We start from the raw sequence: 26,606 nt of genomic DNA on the forward strand, positions 1-26,606 counted from the left end.
AATCATTCATCCACAAAACTTACAGATTCCGTTATATAATTAAAATCTACAAAATTTTAATTGAATTATATAGTTAATTAAACCACAATAAAAATTAGTTAATGTATTTTAATATCAATAATAAAATTCATATAATCATTACAAATTCACCAGAGCTCTACAAAAGAAGTTTTGTTGTATTAAATTGGCCACACCAAACATGATGTTGATAATTTTTGTCAAATATATATATATATATATATTGATAAATAATTGATAAATAATAATTTTATTATAATTAATAAACTATACCTGTCACTGTGTACTCCATGGAATAAGACAAATTAGAGTCTAATCCATTTCTTTATTCTTTATTGATTATTATTCTTCTCTAATAATGCAATCAGATAAAGGTTCAAGAACAAGAATCCATTTTTGAAGTTTTGAGCTCTGTTTCCTCTTTCCTCAGAGCAAAGGAAAAAAATAAAAAAATGTGCTCGTTAGAGAAGCGAGGAAATATCTTCATCCTAACCCTGACCGGGTCGGGCGAGCACAGGCTGAACCCGACCCTTCTCGATGAAATCCAATGGGCCATAAGCCAAGTCCGATCTCAGTCTTCCACATCTTCGGTCCTCATCACCACCGCACATGGCAAATTCTTCTCCAACGGCTACGATCTCCCCTGGGCCCACCAATCCTCCTCCCAATTTCTCTCCCGTATGATTCTCATGGACTCCAAACTCAGATCCGTCGTCGCCGACCTCATCTCCCTCCCCGTTCCGACCATTGCTGCCGTCTCCGGCCACGCCTCAGCCGCCGGATTCATCTTCGCTCTGAGCCATGACTACGTTCTCATGAAAAGGGACAGAGGCTTTCTCTACATGAGCGAGCTCGATCTGAAGCTTAAGCTCTCTATTCCGGCTTGGTTTATGGCTCTGATTAGGTGTAAGATCGGACCACCGATGAGCCGCCGCGATGTGGTGCTGAGAGCTGATAAGGTCACGGCTGATGAGGCTGTGAAGAAGGGGATTATTGACTCGGTGTATGATAGTGCAGAGGAGACGCTTGAGGCTGCCGTTGACCTGGCTGAGAAATTGGTCGCGAGGAAGTGGAATGGTGACGTGTACGCTCAGATTCGGATGGATTTGTTGTCGGATGTATTGGATGAGATTAGGCTGAGCTTTACTGGATCACGACTCTAGCTGTTTGTTGCGTGATTGACTGTCTAGAGTTTAGACGGCAACAATGGATAAAAGTTTATAATATGAAAAATTATACCCGGTCATTTTTATGTCATATATGAAAAAAGATATATTAACCTTTATCAATTGAATAAAAAAAGAAAAGATATATTAATATTTTCATCAAAATTTTATCAAAAACAAAACTTCTATTATCATATTAATAAATTAAAGTAATATAATATCTATCTAATTAAAGCATATTTTTTTTATCATTATAACTTTTAAAAACTTAACCAAATAACCATTATAGTCTTAAATTTAACTTTAACAATAAAATCTAGTAAAACAAATGAACCCAACATCAGTTGTTAATAAACTCATACTAACTTATTCCTATTCTCTTTTTTGTTTTTCCTCATATGTTTGCGGGATTTTACTGTATAATATTATACTGCTCGGGAACCAACAAAATTAGAAACAAATTTCTATGGTAGTATATATCAATTATGGCCAAATATTTTGGGTAGAATTGCTTACCGATTTTCTCCTTTAATTTTTTTTTTATTTTTATTTTTTCAAGTCAACTTTGGTATATTTGCACAGTTTCTTAAATGTGATTATGAATTGTGACATTCAACTTTAGTTAAACTATATATAATTTTTTCTACATTGCAATATTATAAATTTTAGTTACAACCTTGACATTCCAAGTCAATGTTAATATTTGAATTGAAAAACATAAATACAATGATTCTTCGTAGTCAACGTTAATATTTGGACTGAAAAATATAAATAAAACGACACCATCTTCGTATTTGATTGAGAAGAAATTAAAATGATTGGAAATTTATTTTGGATTTTCCATTATAGTAGAGTTTATTTCGTAGAAAATAAATTGGAGTTTTGATAACTGTTTGGATACAAATTTTTAAAAATTTATTAGTGGTTTTATTTTAATTAATAAATATTATAATTAGATGGGCGCTAGCTCTTTAAACTTATTAATTTTGGATAAAATTATATATTTTCTGTTAAGAAGGGATAAACTGAAAGGAAAATAAAACTAAAAGGGAAATATATGAAAAAATAAAAAATAAATAAATAAGGATAATTATAAAAAAAATTCAAGCTAGAAGGTAAATTTTTGTAGTTATCCACACACACACACACATACATACATATATATATATATATATATATTATGAGACGATAAAGGAATTTGAAACAAATTGTTAACAAATTATTTCAGCCATTAAGCTGGATTCATCCAATGGTTAATGAGAAAACATGTTGTATTATTTTATTATTATTATTATTATTATTATTATTATTATTATTATTATTATTGGGTAAAAAATGTTACATTATATTTGATTACGATGTAAAAAAAAAGTATTTTGTTAAAAATATTTCTCACTGATCGCTAAAATATATATATATATATATATATTGTTTTCATGTTTACATTATAATTTAATTTGATGTATGCTATTTATTTTATTTTTGTTTATATAAATTTAGTTTTAAAATGTTAAAATTTAAATAAAATAAATGTTTCGATTTCGTTGCAAGATAATTTTTTTTGGTCATCTTCAAAAGCATTATATTGTTAACAAATGATACACTAACATAACAGAATTAAAAATTCATAAATATTTGCAAACGGCAACAAAAATTCAGAGCTCTGCGCTGAAAAATGATAGTAACTTAAAGTAATAGAATTAAAAATTCATAAATATGTGCAAACGGCAACAAAAATTAAGAACTCTGTGATGAAAAATGATAGCAACTTAAATGATAGTAAAAGTTTTTTTGATGTGGACACTTGGAAATTAACATTGTAAATATCCTGACGATTTCGTTATGTTTTAAATTTAATATTCTATAGTTTCAGATCCATATGTAATGGTAAAATGATCTATAATACACCAGAAATTTCAGATCCATATCTAATGGTAAAATGATCTATAATACACCTATAATTAATTCAGGTGAAATCTCACACTTTAGTTTAAAATATATTACAATTCCCACAATAAAAAATAAAAATATATATATATATATATATATATATAATTATAAATAGATAAAAATGTTTGCAATCTAATAGAAACATATATTACTTCAGAGCAATCAAACAATAACATTTGTAAATTGTATTTAAGGATCTTCAAATGAGTTCTGAAGCCATTGTATTCATAAATCATATGAGCATAATCAATTTCTACATAGGAAAGAATCAGTACACTCTGTTTCCTAACTCCAAGAAAACAAGCTTTTTCTTGGAATTCCAATAAAACAAATTTGACCTCCAAGGTACCACTAACAAATCTTCTATTAATGTTTTTTTTTGGATTATAATTAAGTTGATTTGTTATAAATTTGAATTTGATAACGAAAATTAAAAAAGTATGATCTTTGCGAACTTAACTAATTGCATCCTTAACAAAGCTTCTATTACCTGCATTGCTAGTCCAGTTCAATTTATAGGTATAGAATCCATAAAAAAATAACGAATATTATTCATGCAATATTTGGTTTTAGAATAGTTAAACATTAAAGCGCATCTATTGTATTCCTTTAAATAAAACCATATTTGGTATGAATATCCATCTACTTGAGACAGCGTCTGGCTAAAAAAGCTTGCTTTTTTATTATGCAAAATTTAATTTTTAAAATTATGATTTGAACAATTAAAGTTTCAACTTTCCCCCATATACATTTTTAAATTCAAAAAACTTCATTAGATTTTCTCTTGATTTTTAACATTGTTTCTTTTAATAAATATTTTAATTTTATTCAGTTGAGTTCCTTGTAATTTAAAACTCACAAATTAACTGAATTATTAGTGAAGTTAAAATTGTTCAATCAACACATTCATACTCATCCTCTGTTGAAGTATATTTATATAATAATAATATTAGGGAGGGTTTCACGATGAATTTTAAAAAACCATTATTTTATAACATTGTCGTTTTTTTTTTTTTAAATCAAAAGATATTTATATGTTTTTCATATTAAATAAGACTTACTTAATTGAAAATTAGGAAAAAAATATTATAAATTATAAAAATAATCTGTTCCGTTTCCATGATAAATGCAAAACTAACTTTTATAATTTCTTATTTGTGAAAATGAACAGAAATAATTATAGAAAAGGATGATTACAAAAGCATACTTTCTAGTTTAAAACTTCTACATGATTACCATTCTATTTTTGTTATTTTAGAAATTTACATTCTATTTTTTTTTTTTTGCAATATATTTTTTTAGCTTAAAATAGATAGTTAAAGTTCAAAAAAAGACCGTCATTCATAAAGAACACCATTTTCTTTGAAATCTAACGTAACACCATTGCATTAAAAAATTAAAAAAGTTCAAATAAAAGATTAAAAAGTCATTCCCATGCCTCACAGATATACTTATTTATTAAAAAAATATCTCACACATATATTTCTTCGAACTCCTTTTAACTTTCGAGTAACAAAATAAATGAAAAAATAAATAAAATAAAAATACTCTTATCCTTCCTCCATTTTTGGTTCAGATTCAGTCACTAACGATGTCATGTTCACCCAACTCTTTTGTGTTTGGGAAAAAATATTATCATCTGCTCTTGTTGCCACAAATAAATAAATTTTCTTCGCAATTATCAGAAAATTACAACCCATTTGCTTGCAATGGTTTTTTGCTTATTCAGCAATTCGGTTTTTAACGTTTCCTGTAGTTTTATTAATTTCCAAGTGAAAGATGAGTTTTATTTAAAAAAGTTTTTATTTTTTTATTTTTATTTTTTTTGGTCTTTCAAGTAGGCAATTTTGACTTGAAGTTATTTATTTTAACGTACAAAGTGAAATAATTAAATGAAAATACACCTAGAGCGTAATTTTCTGCCAAAAACCAAAAATAAAATGGTGATCTTAAAAAAGTTTTAAAAGCATAAGGTAAGTTTGTGTAATTATGTCTTATAAAAAAATTGAGTAAATCTATCTTTTTTTTGGGTGTAAATAATTGATTGTATCTCATACTTATACTCCATGGAGCTTCAAAATTTGTAAAAATTAAAATCCAAGATAAGAATCCAACAAAAAAATACCATATCTAGCTCCACTGTCCCCACACACAGTGCAAAAGTACCCCACCCCCCAAAAAAAAAAAAAAAAAAGCAGCATTTTAGTCAATTCGACACATAGTAGAAAAAAAAAAAAAATCCATTTAGCCCTAGAAAAAGAAAGAAAGAAAAAAGAAAAATAAATCGTTCCGAAAATGCCCATAATCCCACTTGAAGTGACAAAATTCTAGCGCATGACAGCTAATAAACCTCATAAAACTACGCCAAATCCGTACAGCTAATACTTTCACATACTTTGGCAATTTAAACAAAAATTCAATCAAATCTCCTTCTTTCTTCATCTCTCTCTCTCTCTTTCTCCTTCAATCTCTCCAAACAAACCGTTCTCCGAAGTAACTACACCAATCTATCTCTCTCAGACTTTTTTTCAAACACCTGCTCTGCGCTTTTGTTTTTTGGTTTTGGTTTGGATTGCTCAAATGTGGAGCGACAGTGAGGGGGGCACAGTTTACGGGTAAAAAGAATTTGCTCTTCTTTGAATTATTTTCAAAGCGAGTTTCGGGAGATTCGCTGGCCCAAACCAAAAAAAACCACCATGTCTTCTAGTTTCAGTCCGTCATGGGGTCCCAGCACTGGGGGGAGTTCGAGGTTTCAGTGGGGAGGAGTTGGAGGTGTATCCAGGTTGAGATCTTCGTCGCTTAAGAAACCGCCCGAACCACTCCGCAGAGCCGTCGCTGATTGTCTGTCTTCCTCTGCGGCTAACTCACACCATGGCAATCCTTCCTCCGCTGTTCCCCTTACCGAAGCTTCCAGGACTCTTCGGGTTCGTAATTGTATCTAATTTTAGTTCTTGGTTTTGAATTTTTTATTTATTTATTTTGATTTTGATTTTTTGGTTTAGAATCTTGGCATGGCGTTTTGGGACTTGGGTATTTGGTTTTTGGAATTGGATGTTTTTTTTTTTTTTTTTTTTTTTTTTTGGGGGTTGTTGTTGTTGTTGGGGTGGTGATTTGGTTTTGAATTGTTGATGTTCGAATTAATTTGGTAGCTGGTGCTTTCAGAAAGTTTGAGCTTTTACCTTGGGTTTGGGATTTTAAGCAATGGTTTGGTTGTCGAGCAAAGAAAAGGAAAGAAAATTGTTCATTTCGCTTCTATATTCTCTTTTGAATACGGATAATTTAAGCTGAAATAAGAAAATGCGAGTGTATTTTGCTCTGTCAGTGGAGGCATTTTTACTCCTTGTTGCAAATTGATGGTGGAGGTGTAGTTGGTCTATTAATGACAAACTTGATTCCTAGGTATGTTAATTGTGTTTATTTTCAAATATATGTAGTTTTTTGTTGCCCTTTTGATTTATTTTCACCTGGTGAAATTCATATTAGAATTTCAAACTCTTTTTTTTTTTTTTTTTTCCTTGGAGAATTTCAAACTATTGCAAAAAAATCTTTTCTGTGGTTACTTGTACCAGCATGTCGTGGATACGAAGCATTCATGCCCTTGAGATTAATTATTATTATTTTTTTCTCTTATCCATTCCTTCAATTGCGGGGATTAAGTGTGAATCATATAAATAATTTATCAGCATTTAAAAAGCTTTTAAAATGACCGGTTATGTAGCACTTAAGTTTCTTATGCTTTTTTTATTTGAAGTAGCATTTATATATTGAGAACATCTTCTGGTGAAAAGCTCACTATTCATTGATCCTTATCGACCTGCTTGAACACTTTTGGATATCTACGTACAAGTGTATCACATTGACCCACGAACCCATATGGTTGAGACCTTTGTTATCTTTTTAATTAGTGCCATGTATCCTCAGATTTCACTAATGACATGATGTTTGGCCTTCAATATTGCAATCTAAAACTTATATGTTGCAGGACTATTTAGCAAATCCTCCAACAATGGACTTGGCTTACAATGTCATTTTAGAACATACAATTGCTGAGAGAGAACGCAGGTAACTTGGCAATTCTTTCTTAATGATGTGCATGTGGTTAAATTTCATTTATCTGCACTTTATTCTACTAGATGCAATGATAACCTGTTTATTGGCATCTTCACCATTGTTAATAATTATATAACTTCCTGCAAGAAAAAACATGTCATAGTTGCTACAATTTTTTTTTTTTTTTTTTTTTTTTAAAACATTTGCCCTGTCTTTTGGTTGTTAGCGTTTGAATTAAGATTTTATATATAGTGAGGCTTCTAACTTTATAAAGTATTGCCGCTCATGTCGTTTTTATTTGGATCAGCCCAGCAGTTGTTGCAAGGTGTGTGGCACTTTTGAAGCGCTATCTCCTAAGGTATGTTGTTAATATTTAGTACCTTTCAATTGAACTGGGTGCTTGATGTTTGAAATATCATAGATGTGGCAGCAATACTCATTTATTTTAAGCTGCCTAAGTGACTGTTTCAGAGTGGTTTTGAGATGCCCAAAACCAATTTGAAGAAGATAAATATCTTTCTTATAGTGTTTGAGCTAACAATCAAGCCCAATTTTTGATCCTTCTCTCTAGAAAATCACCTATTTGATGATACTGAAGAAGCATCTAATAGGTGATTCCTTGGAAACCACTTCTTAGTGGGGAAGCGCTCCCTGCGAAATCATTCCCAAATGGACCCTAACAAAGGACCTCATCTAGGCATTGCTTATTTTCTTGTCCTTTAAGTATTGTTTCTTTGCCTAGAAAAGGACTCTTGGTGAACTTCTGCATTGTATTATCACGTGAATGGTCACAATTGTAAAGAACCTCTGATTTCTAAGACAGTTTCTTCCACAGTTCTACTTAGAAGACCTAATCATTTTGGTAGTTGTTTCGTACATTGGGATCAATATGATTAAGTACTTGTGTGACTTTGTGCTTGCACATTTCCTTGTTGGTTAAAACCTATATCTTATTTTTCCTTAGTTAGTGTAAGTGTTGCTATTGTTGTTGTTGTTGTTGTTGTTGTTATTGTTTTCATTATTTCTAGGTGGAAAGGAGGAAGCAACAATAGAATTACTCTAGAAGTTGAACTATTTTTGGTCTCCCATAATTTGGATAAAGTGTATTAATGTGTGTAGCAAGTCTTTTCATGTGATGGGTTTTGAAAAAGGAAATTGAGAACTCCAATTAAGCTGCTAAAAGAACCTAGTTTGAATTTTTTAACAATAATTTGAATAAGTTAATCTGGAATTTAGAGGCATCCAAAATTTGGCATCAGTGGTACCGAACTGGTCTAGTGCACACCCTATGAGCATCAAATTAGATAGTTATATCCTTCCTTTACACACACACACACACACACACACAAAAAGAAAAAAAAAAAAAAATTGTTGATTAAGAGGTCATCATGGTTAATATTCCTTTGTAGTTTTGACCTTATGATTTCTTTACCTTTATGCAGATATAAACCCAGTGAGGAGACATTATTGCTGATTGATCGATTTTGTGTGAGCACTATTGCTGAATGTGATACTAGTCCAAACCGAAGATTGTCTCCATATTCACGACCTGTACTTCAACAATCTGGTGCATCAACACCATCTAAAAATATTTCTCCTTTGCCTGTATCTAGTTTTGCTTCTGGGGCACTCGTAAAATCATTGAATTATGTACGTTCTTTAGTGTTTCAACATATTCCAAAGCGGCTATTTCAACCAGCTGCTTTTGCCGGAAACCCCTCTACTTCAAGACAGGCACTTCCTACACTGTCATCTTTGTTGAGTAGATCCTTCAATTCTCAATTAAGCCCTGCACAAAATGCAGAACCTTCGGATAATAAAGACATTACAGTTTTATCTCTTTCAAACTCATCAAACATTGAAAAGGTTGATGGAACAGATGATTTTGAATACATTCCACTTGATGTACTCAAATGGCGCTGGCTTGGGGAATGCCAATCACCATTTTTGCCAGAAAGGTAAATAGTATTTTATTTTCTAGCTTTTGTCATTCTTGTGGTCCTTATTTTTCTCCTTTACATTTTAAGGTTTCATTTGGCAATTTATTATGTTATTATTTGTGTTAGTTGAAAAAGTAACTTGCATACTCTGTGTTACTTTACACAACAGTGACCGTTACATGAATCCTCAAGACATGCGAAAACATAATTTCATAGAAGTAGGTGCTGCGGCTTTACTTGTTGGAGACATTGAAGCTAAAATGAATGGTCAACTGTGGAAATATTTTGGAACTGCTGATATGCCTTTTCTTGATCAACTGTTGCAGCCTTCACCAGTAACAACAATCACAGATTCTGCCTTTGCCCGTCCCCACTTGAGAGCGATAACAGCGTCTAAACGCACTAGGGCAGGCCCTCATCAAATATGGCATGTTCTTCAACTATAAATATTTGTAGACATGCTTGGTGAACATTTCTATGTTTTCAATTGATTTATTTCCCTCACTTCTCTGTTTTCAGGTTATCTTCTTCATGAATGTCTCTGAATTTTAAATTCTCAAATGCTGTATTTTACATGTGGATAGTTTTCTCTTTTACTTAAGTAATAGGTGATACTTCGATTGTAGGGATGATTATCTCATGGGAATCAGATGATTGTAGACTAATTTAGTTAAGTAGACAACCTCACTTTATTTACATTGTAAATTTGTATGATGGTTTATAAAGACCATGGTTAGAGCGTGGTGGGATTCATACCATCCCAAATCTAGCTGAAGTTTGAGTGCTTAACACATAAACCTTGTCTAAGCATTCTGGTTTTGAGTTGACCAACCAATTCAAATCTCAATGTTATGCCCAAAAAAAAAAAAAAAGATTACATTCTTTAATGGATAATTATCTCCATATAAGAAAATGAGTTGGGGAACTTGGATGAAGTGATAATTAGACTGAGGAAGTTCTATAGTTAAACTGTAATGTCGTTTGCTAGAGCTTGAAGATTAAAAGTAGTAACAAGAAGGTAGGTAGTACTTGATTTGTGATATGCTCTAATAGTTGAATGGTTTTGTTGGTGGAAAGAATTCTGAAGGAAACTTAAGACCATACAGAAATAAAAGTAATTGCATAACATTTTGTTTTTTTTATTTAAGAGAATATGGGAAATCTGTGGCTTTTGTACGCAGAATATTTTAAATTATAGAAAAGCACATATAGTCTGTTAATACATGCCTGACTTTTGACTGCATGAATATTTGCTTTGAAGTCAATAAAAAACAAATAAATAAATAAAACATGGCTTTCAAAGTTATTGTCCACTGGTAATCATTTCCCTTGGTAAACATTTTTCAAGAGAAATGGAGCCTAAAATAGATGTCAATCAAGACAAGTTCTGAAGATAATACTTGTCTGGCCACTGGTTGGAGAAGTTCCTTATTCTACCAAGGATTTACATTTTGATTGAATTCAATATCTGACAGTAGATATGCATTTTTGTTGAGTCTTATTTATCAAAATGTACAGATAATAGTCATCATTTTAAGATAGTGGCTTAGTAAGGTTAGAAGTATGATGATCATATATAGTGTGCTGAATCTAGCAAATTCTGAATTACAGGGAGGATTCTCCAGTGAGCACATTCCGTCCACGGGCTAAACCACTATTCCAATATCGGCACTACAGGTAAGATTTTGGAAATTCTTACAAATTTGGCCCCAGTAATTTGTTGACTTACATTATGTAGTTCTCTCTCTCTCTCTCTCTCTCTCTCTCTCTCTCTCTCACACACACACACACACACACACACACACACAAACATTCTCTTGCCAAGACTAACTATGGTTGTCTTGGATAGTATGTTTTATATTTGTTTATTCACATTACACAAAGAGGCTAATTGTCCTTTTTCTCTTGAATTTCCCCACTTAAATATGTTTTTATGTTTTCTTTTTGTCTCTTAAAGTTTTGCCATTCATAAAATTTATGCTTTTGGATCGGTTAATAATTTTTTGATTTTAATTTATCTTTGGTTGTTGGATTGGTGAATATTGCTAAGTTCAAAGTTGAATGGTTCTATTACTACTATTATTACTCAGTTTAAAGTTGAAGTGGAGGCTCCCAACTAATGAAGAACGATAATGAAATTATGTTAATTTATGTACCGATATTTGGTGACATTTTACCACTTACTTGTCTGTTTTTTATATGACCTCTTAAATTTAATAACTCACCGTCTCTTTTAATGTGCTTGAGTATTTTGGACTCAACTTCCACTTCAATAAATCTTTGACAAGTTATTGTTGGAGGCCAGTTTAAATTTCTAGTTAGATTACATACGACTTCAGTGGTCATCAACAGGAAATTATTAGTTTCCTTTGTCACTGCTCAATTCTCTTACTAAGTGGTTTATTGTGGATCAGTGAACAACAACCTTTGCGATTGAATCCTGCTGAGGTATGCGAGGTTATTGCTGCAGTTTGCTCTGATGAGATGTTGTCGCCAAATGCTAACGCCATGACAGTATCATCTAGATTGAATAATAACAGTGGAAAGCCCTCAATGGATGTGGCCGTGAGCGTCCTTATTAAACTTATTATAGACATGTATGTCTCATCACATCTGACTGCAATTTAATTCAGTACTTTCTTCTTTTTTAGTTGAAATATTCTCATACTGTTTATGTTTATATATATATGTATGTACGTATGTATATGAGAGAACAAAAATACAGAGCGTTCATAAGTTTATTGATTCTTGAATTATATCAAGAATAAGGCACCCAAGTCTTGTTGCTTTCTCTTGCAGATACAAGAAACAAGGGAAAATGAGAAAAACACTGTAAAAATTCAGCATTTAAAGTCTGACTTGAGCATAGACAAAGTTCCTTCATACAGGGTTGAGAATTGACTAAAAAAGAGAAAATTGGTTAAATTACCTAATATAGTAATAGTCAAACTAAAGTAGAAACTACTAATATGTATCCCAAGAAGTGTGGCAGAATCAACAATCTTCAATTTTGATTTTCATGCACGAAGTTACTGAAAAAATAAAAATTCACAAAATGCTATAATGCATATTTGATCTCCTAATGAAGGGAAAAATTGTAGGGAACAATTCTAACGATGTTGGCCCATTTTGTCCTAAACTTGTGAACTTTCCCTTCTATAATAGAAGCTCCTTTCCAATTCTAGCGCCGTAGACCTGGAACCTTGTGCTCATTTTACTATCTTACACATCTTTGAATGGTCCAGACGATCATGTGGTCCTGTTGTATAGCTTTGCATTCTAGATCACAATGTTTGTGTATTTGAATTCTGTACACTTATCTAGGTACCAGTTTGGCTGGTAATCCTTGCTGTGATCAATTTCTACATCACTGTATTAGATTTGTAATATATGTAGATTACCACTCAATTATGCAAAGCTGGTTTATCTTTGCGGTGGATTGCCTGGAGTTTTCTGCAGCTTATTCTAACTATTATTTGAGCTCAATATTGGAGCATAACGTTGCATTTTATCACTGGGTGTTTTTGATTCTGTGAAACATCCTTCTTGCAAATAGAGACTGTTTGACTTAAATATGTAGCCTATATATGTGTTCAGTGCCTGAATATGGAAATTAGATATTTAGCAATTTTCATCTTTGGTCAATTGCTGAGATTGAAGTGATCATTATAGTCCCGTAGAATGTTTATAATAGACTGCATATGTTGCATATTATGATACTTATCGTGCTAAGAAGTGCTATGCTTTTATCTTATTACGATTTTATTTAAAATATTTCCATGGTTTTTCAGAGATCTCAATGCGACTTGGCTTGTGCTTTGTTGATGTTGTCTATCTGTATGGTCCTATATCAGATTGTGGGAAAGGGTTTAATTTTTTTCCCCCTTACTTTGTAGGTATGTTTTGGATGCTGTCATTGCTGCTCCTCTCACTTTGTCTATGCTTCAGGTGATGTTTCAGTAACACATTGATATTAGTGATTGTGATTTATTTATTAATTGAGGTTCTTGGCTTTGTCTTGTTATAATTTATAGAACATAAATGAATTATTTCAGGAAATGCTCAGTTCTCCAAAAATGGCTTGTAGGGCTCGTGCTTTTGATTTAATTTTGAACCTTGGTGTTCATGCTCAATTGTTAGAGCCAATGGTAACCGATAATGCTTCCACAATTGAAGAAGACTTTTCTCAAGAACCATATTTTGACAATGAAGCTGAACTTGCTACTCCAGGAAAGGGGAAAATGGATTCTGTCAAAATGGGCACTTCCTCGGCCATTAGTGGTTTTGAATCTTGGATTTTAAACATTTTATATGAGATACTGCTGCTTCTTGTTCAGGTAGAATTGGTCTTCGTGTTTAGTAGCAGAAGTGCTATGTTTGGTGCATATAACCAGCTCTAATAACATTTTTCATGAAGATTTCAGTGGTTTGATATACAATGCGTTTTCTTATATTTACCCTTAATGTGCTAACGCTAAACTTTTCTTTCCAAATAAGAGAAAATTTATCGCCATAATTTTACACTTTTAATCATATAACTTTGAATACATGATTATGATTTATAAAGTAAGTGAATGTTGATTTATGAGAAATTATTGCTAATATTTTTCTACTTAAGTTTCCAATTTTGGTTATTGATAAGTCATAATCATTCCTACTTCTCTGTATATCCATGTTTGTGGTTCTGTAAAATGGTTCTGACTTTTCTGAAAAGCCATTTGAACGTTGGTTTGCCTTGTGAAGCAATTGATAATTAGATATTTAATAAAAACAGAATGTTTCAACATCAAAAGGATGGACTATGAGCATTAACCAGATCAGTACTAACTTAAACGTAAGAAAGGGAACCTGATCAGATGGGAAGCTTGAAATAAATAATGATCTTGTAACGTATGAATTTGTGGGGAAAGTTTAGAGCCATAGAGACAATTGTCTTGAAAAGTTGAGGAAAAATAAGATTCTTTCACCATCTGATTCATCCTCGAGGAAATTTTTTGAACTATAATATTTTACTTTAGGCATTCTATTATTTTAATTTGTCATTTCTACTTGTCATCATTTTCTTATTTGCCTGTGCCTTTGATTTACTTTCTCAGATAGAAGAGAAGGAAGAATTGGTTTGGGCTTCTGCTCTAAGCTGTTTACTATATTTTGTCTGTGATAGAGGCAAAATCCGGAGAAACCAGTTAAATGATCTTGACATAAGGGTGAGTTTGTGTATTGTCACACTAGCTGCTCAAGGAAGAACTGATTTTTCTTAATAGTTATATGCCATGACTCTTTCTAGCTACAAATTTCTTAAAAGATGATCATTAGAGAAAATGAAGGCAGAAAGAAGTAAGTACACAATTTAAATAAACTGACTAGAGTTATGGCTATTATTTTTTCCTTTCTGCTTTGCTTTATTTTTACCATCATGCTGCAGATCTCTATTAAGTCAACTGACTACAATGAGCCTTTCAATTTAGCAGCCTTCTTGCTAATTCTATATGCTATGGTGCTATTTTTTATGTTTACTTTTATGGTGCTTGCATGCCATCTTCAAGTTTATGTTTGATCTAATTGACAGTCTTTTTCTCAGGTTATTAAGGTACTGATAGAAATCAGCAGGAAAAATTCTTGGGCAGAAGTAGTACATTGCAAACTTGTTTCCATGTTAGCAAACATGTTTTATCGAGTCCCTGAAGGAAATATGGATGCTGTTTCAAGTTCCCCAATTTTCCTTGTTGAACAAGTTGACCTGATTGGTGGAATCGAGTTTATTTTTCTTGAGGTATGTAAATCATGTTTATGACTCTGCTAACAGTCAGATAAGCGTGATTATGGGTCATGGTATCACTTGCTAAACTTCCTTGATCATTAGAGTATGATAATTACCTATAGGCTATTTAATGATATTCTTATGGTAGAAACTGCTTTATAAGACAAGAAGGTTTTTTTCTACTCTTATTCTACCTTCTCCATGTGGCATTAAATCCCTTTTGCCATTGCAAAATTTTTCAAAATTTCAGTACACATAATGACAAGCCTCCTCAAAATTTATCTTAAAAGCTATTGCTTCTGTACTTGTCAATGCTCCAAATGTTTAGACATAGCTATAGAAAAGAGTAATAAGAAATTCTGGTCCTCTAAAAGACAAAATATGTGCATCCACTCTAATGTCTGTCCTCACAAGAAGATTGGTAGTAGATATACTTGAATTTCGAAATTATATAATATTGTTTTGGAACTAATAGAATAAATATCATGCACATGCAATCTAGTTCATTATCAGACTGTAATGTCTGAATCAAGTGCATAAGTGTTCTTTTTGCTGCTGTAAGCTGTTTTAATTCCTATTTTTTTGCCATGCAGTATACTCTGGCAAACTCCAGGGAAGAAAGAAGAAGCTTGTATCTGGTCCTTTTTGACTATGTTTTGCATCAAATAAATGAAACATGCATATGTACAGGGGTTATGGAGTATAGTGAGGATGAGATTCAGCCTCTTGCAGGCCTGCTCACTCTTGCAGATGCTCCGGAAGCTTTTTATATTTCTGTTAAGCTTGGGATTGAAGGTATTGGGGAGATTTTGCGGAGATCAATTTCTACAGCATTGTCTAGGTATCCCAACAGTGAACGATTAAATACGGTAATGTTTCCGAACTGGTGTATGCATATGTAATTGTCTGTCTTTTAGAATAGAGTTATACTTGTCACACCAGAGTGCATATACAAATAGGTTATTGTGCACTGGTAATTATAGTGGATTTCTTCACTATTACTCTTTCAAGAGTTCCAACACATGTACCTATTTATAAACCCTTATCAATGATTTTTTTCAATAATTGTGGTAGAGAAGCTACAATTTGATGGATCACTGAGCCATTCTAGTCCTAAAAAATGTAACTTCAAGTTTATTGTTGGTAATATCCCCGCTTGCTTATGTTTTATGGTTTGTTCTGCTGGATTTTCTATGGATATGCAACAGCTGAATGCTCAACCTCCTTGCTGGTTTGATACTATGATCATCAGTCCTGGATTCCCATTTGACTTAAGAAAGAATCAACAATATGCTTTTTCAACTTATTGGTGGGGTGTTTTGGACAGATTTGGGAGGAATGAACTCAAAAAGATTGTTCAGAGTTAGTTTCTGATGTGTGTTTTTGATAGTCTTGAGAACATCGATCATGAAACAATGTTTTTGAAGTGTCTGACTTAAGAATAGACCAAATTTAAGGAACTTAGCTTGCTTTATCTACAAGTGTATTGGATGAAGGTCCAAATATCATGCTCTATGTTATCCTCATGAATAGTAGTTACTAATTATATGATATGTGCATAATTTTGTTTAAATATTTTATGTTAGATATCCATGTTTCTATGCTATTCTTTATCATTATCATTGTTATTATTAATATGTGTTTGGGGGGTATTATTTGATGGCAGCTTAAGATTTGCACAAATTATGCTTTAAATTTATCTAAATATCTAATAAAATGTTTCATTTGTTGTTTTCGTCATTTGCTTAATTGTTGCTGTTGTAAATTGTGGTATGTTGTTACTTATGGCCACCAGCTTCATGGACTTCATATGCACTGCTTTCCTTTTTCCTTTTCTTGGGAAATTTAACGTACAAAAATTTTGAAAGTTGCTGCCCTCTGAAATTCATTTCAACTTTGCAGCTGCTGGAGAGTGTAACGGAGAAATTTGATGCAATAATAACTTCATTTACTCATTTGGACAAAGAGTTCTCTCATATGCTGCAGATGACAAAATCTTACAAGGTTCTAGAAAGTGTTGAAGGTTCAGGCCTGAGAAATGGTATTGACATGGAAGCAAAGCTAGCGTGGGCCACTTTACATTCCCTTCTTCATTCAGACAGAATTTCTTACCGCCAGAATGGATATACTTGGTTGGGGGATCTGCTTATTGCAGAGATTAGTGAGGAAAAAAATGGAAGCATTTGGTCAAATATAAAAAATCTGCAGCAAAAGATTGCTCTTGCTGGTGTTCAAGATGCCTCATCTGCTTCAGATGTCCCTTTATCCATTTCGCTGATGTGCGGACTTTTGAAGTCAAGGAACTACATTATTAGATGGGGCTTTTTGTTTGTTCTAGAAAGGCTTCTCATGAGGTGCAAATTTTTGTTAGATGAGTATGATATGCAGCACTCGAATGGCGGTGATGTTGGGCATGTAGAGAAAGGTAGCCGTCTTGAGAAAGCTAATGCAGTGATAGACATTATGAGCAGTGCCTTGTCCTTGGTGTTTCAGATTAACGAGACTGACCGCTACAATATTTTGAAGGTAATTGCTTGTAGAAAAAAATACCAAGCATTTTATTTATAATTAATATAGATATGGAGACCGGCTACAATAAGGACCAGCCGTATGCAATATATCATCAAAAACATGCTGAAATTAAGAGCTCTTGGATTTGCTCATCTGTCATGAACGGACCAGATTAAAGCCTCCTCATGTGTGGATTTTTGCCCAAAGCTTCCCTTCCCATTCACTGGTTTCTCTTTCCTTCTCCTCTTCTCTTGCCCACACTTACCTTCCCTTCCAGCCATTAGATGGTAAAAAAAAAAAAAAAAAAACAAAACAAAATGGAAACTCCTTAATTTTCTTCTTCTTATGCAACTAATTAATCCATAAGAATCTCTCCATCTCCTTTCCTCTTCACCTTCAACTTGAAACCTTAAAACCAAATTTATATCCAAACACAAGCCATAAAATAAAATTTGTATCCAAATAGAAGTTCTAGTCCAAAAAATACTGATTTCGTCTTTTTCTTTTTATGTTTTTTTATTTTTTATTTTTTATAAACTAATATGAGTATCTATATATATTTTGTTTTCTTTGGATGGGTAAGAGAATAAAGTGCGAGAAGTAAAGAGAGAGAGATAGAGAGAGGGGATCTAGGCAGATTTGAACTTATGGGTATGTAGAAAGAAAAGAAAAGTCACGGTTATGTGGGAAGAAAGAAAAAGAGGAGGAGACAAATCCACATGTGAGGACGCTTTAATGTGGCCCATTCGTGACAGATGAGCAAATTTAAGGGCTCTTAATTTCAATATGTTTTATGTCCTGATATATTTGCATACGGTCGATCTTTATTATAGTCGGTCTCTATAGATATGTACACAAAAATACTTGTCGTTGGTATTTCTCTTTTCGTCATCGTTTGAGCCTGTTAGTAGCGTTTTATGTTCATAAAATATAATGAAAAACTTTGTTTTTTCTTTTTTGGAACTTTGAAAATTCGTTGGGTTGCTATCTATCAATATATATATATATATATATATATAAACAAAAAAAAAATAGAAAAAGAACAAATTTGAACTGAATGCGTAGTGGGTGCAAGCGGAAAGGCAACGCAATATTTATTTTCCAGAACGTAGAAATTTTATAAATTTGCAAAATAAATTTGTATTTTATACTATCCTATACTTTTAATACACTTTTAAATTATTTTCTAAAAAAATAAAAAACATTTCAACCAATTAATTAAAAAAAGGGAAGCCAAAAGGAGAAAAATGTAATTATATTTTTTAATTTTAAATATTCAATAAATTTTGTAGGTAAGATTACCAAGAAAAATTTAAAAAAAAAAAAAAAAATTATGCTCCGTACAGTATCCAATTCCAACAGCGAGGGCCCAAAAACCTAGTCCAACTGTCAAATGGCCAACGTGACTACGTCAATACGTTGTCGTTTAACACGTTGGCCGTTTAACTAGCGTGCTCATCTCTGCCATTTCTGAGAGGTGAGAAAATATTTTCTCAGAATCAGTCTCTCCCTTCCCAAATCCCCAAATCTCCAATTCATATTCTAGGGTTTTCTTCACACTTTCTTTCGGCTAATCTCAGCATCTCAAGCTTGCTTCCATGTGGAGAAGTGCGTGCATATATATATATATATATATATATATATATATATATATATATATGTATTGGAAATTTTATGGTGAGGACGGTCCGCATGAGGACCGCAGTATTAGTGACGGTTTTTCATAGAATTAACGACGGTTTTTTAGAAAATCGTCACCAATACTGTGGTCCGCATGAGGACCGTCCACACCATAGACAGACTGTATATATGTATATATAATAAATAGACATACATAATGTTTATGATATTATATATATATATATATATATGTTTTTCTAGAATAGATACGTACATAATATACAGTATAAATGTATAAAACGTATGTTACGTTTTTCCATGTATATAAAATCTCACATACTTGTCTGATTTGATTTGTCAAGAAATCTCTTGGAAGTGGGTTTGTGGGCACGAATAGTTGGTCATTTAACTCCTTTGTATATTAAGGTGTCTCATTCATCCATCCGTTTGGTTTCTCAGAAAATGGTGAGAAAGTAAAGAATTAAAGTGCCAATTTGTTTTTGGTGTTTTTCTTTTTTTCTCCTTTTTTTTTTTTTTTTTGGGTGTGTCCTTTTAGAAAACTTGTGATTCGGTCCAAATTAAAGCAAAGGAGTCTAGCTTAGTGCACTGTAGGATTTTGAACTTACAGGAAACTAAAAAGGTGTTCAAAATTCTTTAGCTTAAGATTTCTTTCTTGTGTTTGAACATGTGGGTTCGATTTTCAATGTCAGACTATTGAAATTAAAGTTCATAAAAAGCTGTTGTGTAATTGTAAATTTTTTTTACATTTTATAACTTGATTGTGGATATGGTACATTATCCATCTATTGGTAGAGTTTTGGAAGTTTTTCTAAAATATTTTTCGAAATGGTGCATTTGCATTTATGTGGAACTGTTAGCCTTAATTTGATTACTCTGTTTTGATGGCACCCAACTCGAGAAAAGGGAGAGCCAAATTCTGTAAGTCCACAAGTGTTCCATTACTATTTTCATCAAGTTTTGTAGTTGACCAAGGACATTATGTTGTTCAACTATCTTGTTTTAATGGGTTGATGGCAACACTAACAAAATTGATTTTTATATGCGCTTTTTTCTTTGTCATTGAGCAAGGACATAATGTTGTTCAACTATTTTGTTTTAATGGGTTGATGGCAACACTAACAACATTGATTTTTATGTGCTTTTTCTATCCTATGTTTTTTTTCCACTCTCTCATATCTTTTCCCAGTCTAATTCTCATTGTCATCTCTAAAGCAATTTGTGTAGATTGTCACAAAATGTTATGATTATAATTTTTTATTTTATTTGTTTTATTTCGATGATTTGATATGGCCATGATTTCATTTTGTTGGTTTAGGTGGTGATATCAGCAGTTTGCTGATTCTATTGGCAATTACAGGTTGCTGATTGAAGGAGCAGCTGTTTTTTTTTTTTTTTTTTATTTAAAAATACTAGCTCTGGTCATTTTAGATATTTGATTTTCCATGATTCCCAGATATTTATGTTTTTGAGATTTTTAACATTGGTGTGGATAGAAGCCGAAGCCCTCCAAGAGGCAAGAGGTTTAGTAGCAGTGACCGTGCATCTTACCGTGATGCTCTCCATCCAAGAGATTGCCACGTTTCCTGGTATTCTTTATATTCAACTTCATATTTGTAGCATGGTTCCTTTTCAATGTGCGCTTCTATAAGCTCATGTTGTTCACTAGTTGTTACAATGCATTATCTTTTCCTTTACATATTTATTCTTTATTAATAGAAGTAAATTTTTTTTGTATAATATGCTTGGTCAAACTGCATAATGTACATACTTATGTCTATGACACACACATAGATGCACATATGCAGTGAAGCCTCTTTCATATTTAAACCAAACGGAGGTCGGTATCATTACATCCTCATCACTGATATTTTTCTTAGAAGTATTATACATTTAATGGTTATCAGGTATTGTTGAGGAAGCTTGATCATATGGTAAGCATTTTGAATTTGGAAGCATTTCAGCAAATTTCAGTTTAGGTCCAGGTAGAAAAAGTATTCTGTTGGAAGTTAGAGTACAGATTGCTGGAAACAGAAGAAAAAATATGATTAATTGGTTTCTTCATGTGATGCAGATAAAAGAATGAGTGACTGACTCTAAAGATAATGTTGGAAGAAAGTAAGCAGAAAGCTAAATTTAGTTAAGATAGTACATGGTGGCATGTTATCTTAGTATTGTGGCCAAAGATGGAGCTCATTGACATAATCTATGTGGCTATCTCCATTGTGTGGTTTCAGTTATGATGAATGGTTTTCACAAGGGTTAATGCCTGCCATGATTAATTTTGTGGAATATTGGATTATCAAGGATTAAATTTAAAATGTACATGAAAGTAACATAATTTAGACTCGTGCTATAGATAAGGTTTAAGCAGGAAATATAAATAAGAGAGGGATGACATCATAATATGTAAGAGGTAGTCTTTAGAAGACAACATATGAAGTCAGAAAAGATGTCCAGTCTAACAGGAAAGTAGTGGCTGCACATCAAAGTGAAAGGTATCTGCAACTGAATTAGTTCAAAAGTGGACGTCTGGCATATATAAATCTAAAATGGCTGGACTCTCCAGTATATTTGGAAAGTCAGTTTGTAAAGCATTTTGTTTTGTGAAATGTCTGCGGTATGCCATCTTAGGAATGGTTAACACTTCAATTTTTTCACTTCCTGGTTTGATTACTTTACTACCATACTTTATTTTTGTTCAAGGCAGTTCCCAATTTGGATTGATCTAGTGCTGTATAATTATATTCTAAAGTCTTCTTTTTTTAATTTGGACACCATCTTCTTTTTTAAATTGAGAACTTATTTTACTTTCTTTACTTTTAGGTTTATATCTACTGATTTTGGTGGTATTTTCCAGGCAAGATTATCTTTGCAATAAATGTAAACGACCAGGCCATTTTGCCAGAGATTATCTGAACATGACTGTATGCAACAATTGTGGACTTCCTGGGTGAGATGAGTACTGTTATTGCTTTTCATGATTTTCCCTCAAGATGGGGGGAAAAATAAAAAATATGGATCAAATCTATGAAAATTTGTTCGGGAGATTGCTCTGTATCTCAAGTTAAAAATTTTACCTACTATTTCTATGACTTTCTGATTTTTGGAATACATTTCTGTGACTGCCACATTGCTGCTGGATTACCTCAACAACTATGTGTTGGAACTGTAAGGAGCCTGGACATCTTGCAAGCCAGTACCCCAATGATCCAATGTGTCACATGCGTGGTAAGATGGGTCACCTGGCTCGAGATTGTGTTCATCCAGGTCTTCCAGCTCATGGTGCAAGGCTGTGCAACAACTGTGACAAGGCAGGCCACATTGCTGTAGACTGCACAAATGAGAAGGCTTGCAACAACTGTCATAAAACTGGTCACCTTGCTCGTGATTGCCCTAATGAACCGGTCTGCAATATTTGCAATACATCAGGTCATTTGGTCCGTCATTACCCCAAGTCAAGCCTAGCATCAGACATGAGAGGCTCTTTCCGAGACATTACCTGCCGGATTTGTGGTCAGTGAGGGCACATGATCCATGACTCTGTCTGTGCATACATTGTCACATGCAACAACTGCGGTGGAAGAGGTCACCAAGCCAGCGAGTGCCCTTCTACCCAGATGTTTGTCCGTCAGTATTAACTGCTTGATAGCTAGGATTACAATCAAATTATTGTAGCTATGAATTTGTTTAAGCGCTTCTCAATGTAAGTTGAGTGGCTTTGTTCAACTTTCGGATTTGAATTGATTGAATTCACTTTTTTGGATGATTCTTCTGAAACCAAAGCTTGTATACTCATTCCAAATAGACTTAGAAGTTGGACTTGTATATGTTTATCTGGGTGTTGGTGGTTGAGGTTACAGTGAATGAGAGGAACAGTTCGTTCGGATGAAGGCGTAAAGCTAATCTATGCTGCAATGGATATATGATATGACGTCCATGGAAGCCTCTGGGTGTTGCATGTAGAAGAAGCTATGTTTTGAAAGCCATTCAGGAAAATTTTTTCAGCTTATTGGGTATATGCGACTAGCAAACTCTGATCATGTCCAAGTTGTTATGGTCTTTTAGGCATTATGACGTGGAAGTGTTATGATTATAAAGAGCAGAAGCAAAGAAACTTCAAGGCTGTGGACGTTTCATTGAAATCTTTAGGGAAAATCCCAAAATACAATTATCAAAAAACCAGCGGAAATAGCGTGATTCCTTCATCAAACGACAAAAACAAATATAAAAAAATATTAATTATAAATAAATTAAAACAACCCAAAACGCAGTGTCAAAGGAGTTTCTTGAACTTGAGTCATTCTGGTGTATGGCCAAACCGTTATCTGTTTTTTTTTTTTTTTTTTTTAAGTATCACTTTAGTTCATTTAACCATTTTTAACTTTTGAATTTGGTTAAACTAGTTCGTTTCAATTTATTTTTTTAAAGGTGCATTTTGAACATAAATCCTTGTGCCGTTTACTTTTTATTTTTTATTTTTAAATTAATTTTTTTAAAATTGGATTTTGATTAATCAAACAAAAGGTTACGTTAGAATTGATAGAATTAAGGTAAACAAAATTGATAACTAATTAATTAGGTAAAATATATTGGCCAACTAATTAAAATACCTTCTTTTTTATTTATATAAATTTTTTCCTTACCATTGGATATAGCCAGATGACTGTCCTTCCGTCTTTTAACGTGCTAATCTTCTGTTCTCTTATTAAAGAAAAATACCAAAATGTGTTCCTTGGAGAAGAAAGGCAACATCTTCGTTCTAACCCTAACCGGGTCGGGTGAACACAGGCTGAACCCGACCCTTGTCGATTCAATCCGATCCGCTCTACGCCAAATCCGAGCTCAGTCTTCTTCTTCTTCGGTCCTAATCACAACGGCTCAAGGCAAGTTTTTTTCCAACGGCTACGATCTCAAGTGGGCCCAGTCTTCCCATTCTCGTTTGCATCTCATGGACGCCAAATTTAGGTCGATCGTAGCCGATCTCATCTCCCTCCCAATGCCGACTATCGCCGCCGTCACCGGCCACGCCTCCGGCGCCGGCTTCATCCTAGCTCTCAGCCACGACTACGTCCTCATGAAAAGGCATAGGGGTTTCCTCTACATGAGCGAGCTCGATAATCAGCTTGTTATTTCGGCTTGGTTTATGGCTCTCATCAAGTGCAAAATCGGCGCGCCGACGAGCCGCAGAGATGTGGTGCTGAGAGCCGATAAGGTGACGGCTGATGAAGCCGTGAAGAGGGGGATTATCGACTCGGCGTATGATAGCGCGGAGCAGACGGTTGAAGCTGCCGTTGGATTGGGGAAGAAATTGGTTGGGAGGAAGTGGAAAGGTGACGTGTACGCTCAGATTCGAATGGAAGTCTTGTCGGATGTACTCGATGAGATTCATATCGGCAACACTGGATCAAAGCTCTAAATCTGTTTGTACCGTACTTGACCGTTGATGTTATTGCTACCAATTTTTTTTTTTTTCTATTTATCTAATTTATGAACTATTAAAAAAAAAAAATTATTTTTGACGAGAATCTTTGTTTTTTTCTGGCGTATATAAAAGTGTTCAAGTAATAAAACTATCCACTTCGTTATATTAACGCAATCATATCTTTGAAAATATAGAAAAAAGGATTTAGTTGATTTATAAATAAATAAAGTATAAAGACCCTTGGACATTTGTGTATGCCATCTGTGTAAAATATTTTATCTGGTTCTTTGTAAAATATGTTACGGTTAGATGAATATTGCATTTTTTTTTCTTTTTTTGTTTGGAAAAAGTAAAAAAATCAAAATATATATGAAAAAGCAAAAAAAAAAAATAATAATAATAATAATATTGTGAATCCTCTCTAGGCTTTAGATTTTGTGAGCAGCAGAAAACCAGCAGAAACAGGGTGAGCAGTAACTTAAAAGCAAGCACTGTTCCTTACCATTACTGTTATAGTTAGGTGTACTAAGGCTTAATTTGATAATAATTAGAGGAATTTTAAAATCAATTATAAAAGAATTTTTGCTACTTAGGTGGTTAGAAAAAATATAATAAGGCTGATTATTTGAGAAATCTGGCAGTTATATAACGGCTTTTAGAACTCGATCTTATTTTTATTTTAAAAATCTATATTTTTATAATTAAAATGGACAAATTTTAAATTTTAAAATATGTTAATTAATTAATATAACACCACATCATATTTATTTATTATCCTATCAAACAATTATATTCAAATTAAAACTCTCTAAATAAAAAGTTCTAATATAAACCGACCATTTAAATGTAATATATACACATAAATAAATAATCTTTTAGTTGTCAATTATTTTATTTTAAAATTAAAATTTGGACAAAATAAAAATATATATATATATATATAAAAAATAAAAGATAATTTAAAAAAATATTGAAATATTTTAAGCAATATTTTAGTTTAAGCATTTTTAAAATTAAGATTTGAATATAAAAATTTCTCTAATTTTTCTCCTCCATAATTGTGCAATTTTTATGCATATGGTTAAACATATATGAACTTTGTGATTCCTCTGATTGTTTGATTCTCTTCTATAAGGAAATGTTTCAAGGAGTTGGATTAAAAAATTGAAGCAATCAAATCATGGAAAATTAATTTTAGAAATACATCCTTGTCAGTAGAGGAGGAAACTATTTTGATTGTCATGCTCTTGGTTTAAGCTTAGCAAGAAGAACAGACTTTTACCATTTTCGTTTGTACATATTTGTTCCCAACTAGCTAGGCATTTTCCATTTTTGGTCACCAATTTCAGTCAAATCTTTTTTTTTTAATTAATTTCTTTTACATATACCTTAAATGACAACAAATTAAAGGAAGTTTAAAAAAATTGCATCATTTGGACGATTCACCTCTGAAACATTTTATGACCCATACACTTATGTATTTGGTTCGTTATTTATTTATATTTGTATAGATGAAAATAATATGATTAGTGAAAATGGTTGCAAATTGCAATGGACACCGCGGTAAGTCTAACTGGGATAATGAGGCTCTAGTTGTGTTTTGTAACTTATGTATCCAAGAGGTGGAGAAAGGAAATCATCCTGGGACTCATTTTAATAAATAAGGGTGAGAAAACTTGATCAAGAATTTCTATGAAGTAGCAGGAAGGTCATATACTAAGCTGCAATTGAAGAATAAATACTATGCACTCAAAATATTGATCGGAAATTATGAAAAGATTTGTTCAGAAAGGAAACTGGTTTAGGTTGGAATACAAGAAAGAATACTGCAAATGCATCTGATGAATGGTGGAAAACCAAATTACAAGTAAGTAATTCTCATTTTAATTAAATTACTACTATATATACTATCATATTTAATGTATTTATTTAATTTACTATAATTAATTATTATGTAGATACATCTTGAGGCGACCTAGACATGGAGGAATAATTAAACATAATGTTTATGAACATTATGTTTCTTTAATATAAAAATAAAATTAAAATTAAAAAAAAAAAGTGGACAAAATGAAAATGTAAAGGAGTTTCTAAAACTGGAAAGGTAGGAGGTGCTGCAAAATTGTCACAGCAGGTTGATCACTTAA

The 26,606-nt window shown here is 32.5% G+C and overlaps 3 protein-coding genes and 1 pseudogene across 8 annotated transcripts; all 4 read left to right on the forward strand.

Moving 5' to 3' along the window:
- Positions 1–306: 306 nt before the first annotated feature.
- LOC107413537 (enoyl-CoA delta isomerase 1, peroxisomal) lies at positions 307–1,339 on the forward strand. Its single transcript, XM_016021511.4, has one exon. The coding sequence runs from the start codon at positions 471–473 to the stop codon at positions 1,179–1,181; it is 711 nt and encodes a 236-aa protein (XP_015876997.3). The 5' UTR covers positions 307–470; the 3' UTR covers positions 1,182–1,339.
- A 4,097-nt stretch (positions 1,340–5,436) lies between these two features.
- On the forward strand, positions 5,437–22,803 carry LOC132805155 (uncharacterized). Of its 6 annotated transcripts, XM_060820070.1 has the most exons (16): positions 5,437–6,058; positions 7,117–7,196; positions 7,492–7,542; positions 8,627–9,142; positions 9,294–9,555; positions 10,740–10,801; positions 11,539–11,721; positions 13,021–13,072; positions 13,180–13,461; positions 14,221–14,331; positions 14,706–14,897; positions 15,479–15,754; positions 16,788–17,411; positions 20,491–20,623; positions 21,895–21,987; positions 22,211–22,803. In XM_060820070.1, the coding sequence occupies exons 1-15, from the start codon at positions 5,831–5,833 to the stop codon at positions 21,951–21,953; spliced, it is 3,111 nt and encodes a 1,036-aa protein (XP_060676053.1). In that variant the 5' UTR covers positions 5,437–5,830; the 3' UTR covers positions 21,954–21,987; positions 22,211–22,803. The 6 variants fall into 6 exon arrangements, 5 of the variants coding, with proteins under 5 accessions (XP_060676053.1, XP_060676052.1, XP_060676055.1 ...); XM_060820069.1 differs by having other exon boundaries at positions 21,895–22,803; XR_009640540.1 differs by having other exon boundaries at positions 5,438–6,058; positions 20,531–20,623; positions 21,895–22,803.
- LOC132805156 (zinc finger protein GIS2-like) lies at positions 22,193–22,803 on the forward strand (annotated as a pseudogene).
- A 911-nt stretch (positions 22,804–23,714) lies between these two features.
- On the forward strand, positions 23,715–24,501 carry LOC132805148 (enoyl-CoA delta isomerase 1, peroxisomal-like). Its single transcript, XM_060820040.1, has one exon. It carries the CDS (start codon positions 23,761–23,763, stop codon positions 24,451–24,453), a length of 693 nt encoding a protein of 230 aa, XP_060676023.1. The 5' UTR covers positions 23,715–23,760; the 3' UTR covers positions 24,454–24,501.
- The last annotated feature ends 2,105 nt before the right edge of the window (positions 24,502–26,606 follow it).

Source organism: Ziziphus jujuba, chromosome 8 (genome assembly GCF_031755915.1).
Source record: "Ziziphus jujuba cultivar Dongzao chromosome 8, ASM3175591v1".
Lineage (NCBI taxonomy): Eukaryota > Viridiplantae > Streptophyta > Magnoliopsida > Rosales > Rhamnaceae > Ziziphus > Ziziphus jujuba.

Coding starts and splice junctions, on each gene's coding strand:
- LOC107413537 (XM_016021511.4), top strand. CDS start 471: ATGTGCTCGTTAGAGAAGCGAGGAAATATCTTCATCCTAACCCTGACC.
- LOC132805155 (XM_060820069.1), top strand. CDS start 5,831: ATGTCTTCTAGTTTCAGTCCGTCATGGGGTCCCAGCACTGGGGGGAGT. Junction 7,197..7,491: donor ATTGCTGAGAGAGAACGCAG/GTAACTTGGCAA, acceptor TATTTGGATCAG/CCCAGCAGTTGTTGCAAGGT. Junction 11,722..13,020: donor ATTAAACTTATTATAGACAT/GTATGTCTCATC, acceptor CTTACTTTGTAG/GTATGTTTTGGATGCTGTCA.
- LOC132805148 (XM_060820040.1), top strand. CDS start 23,761: ATGTGTTCCTTGGAGAAGAAAGGCAACATCTTCGTTCTAACCCTAACC.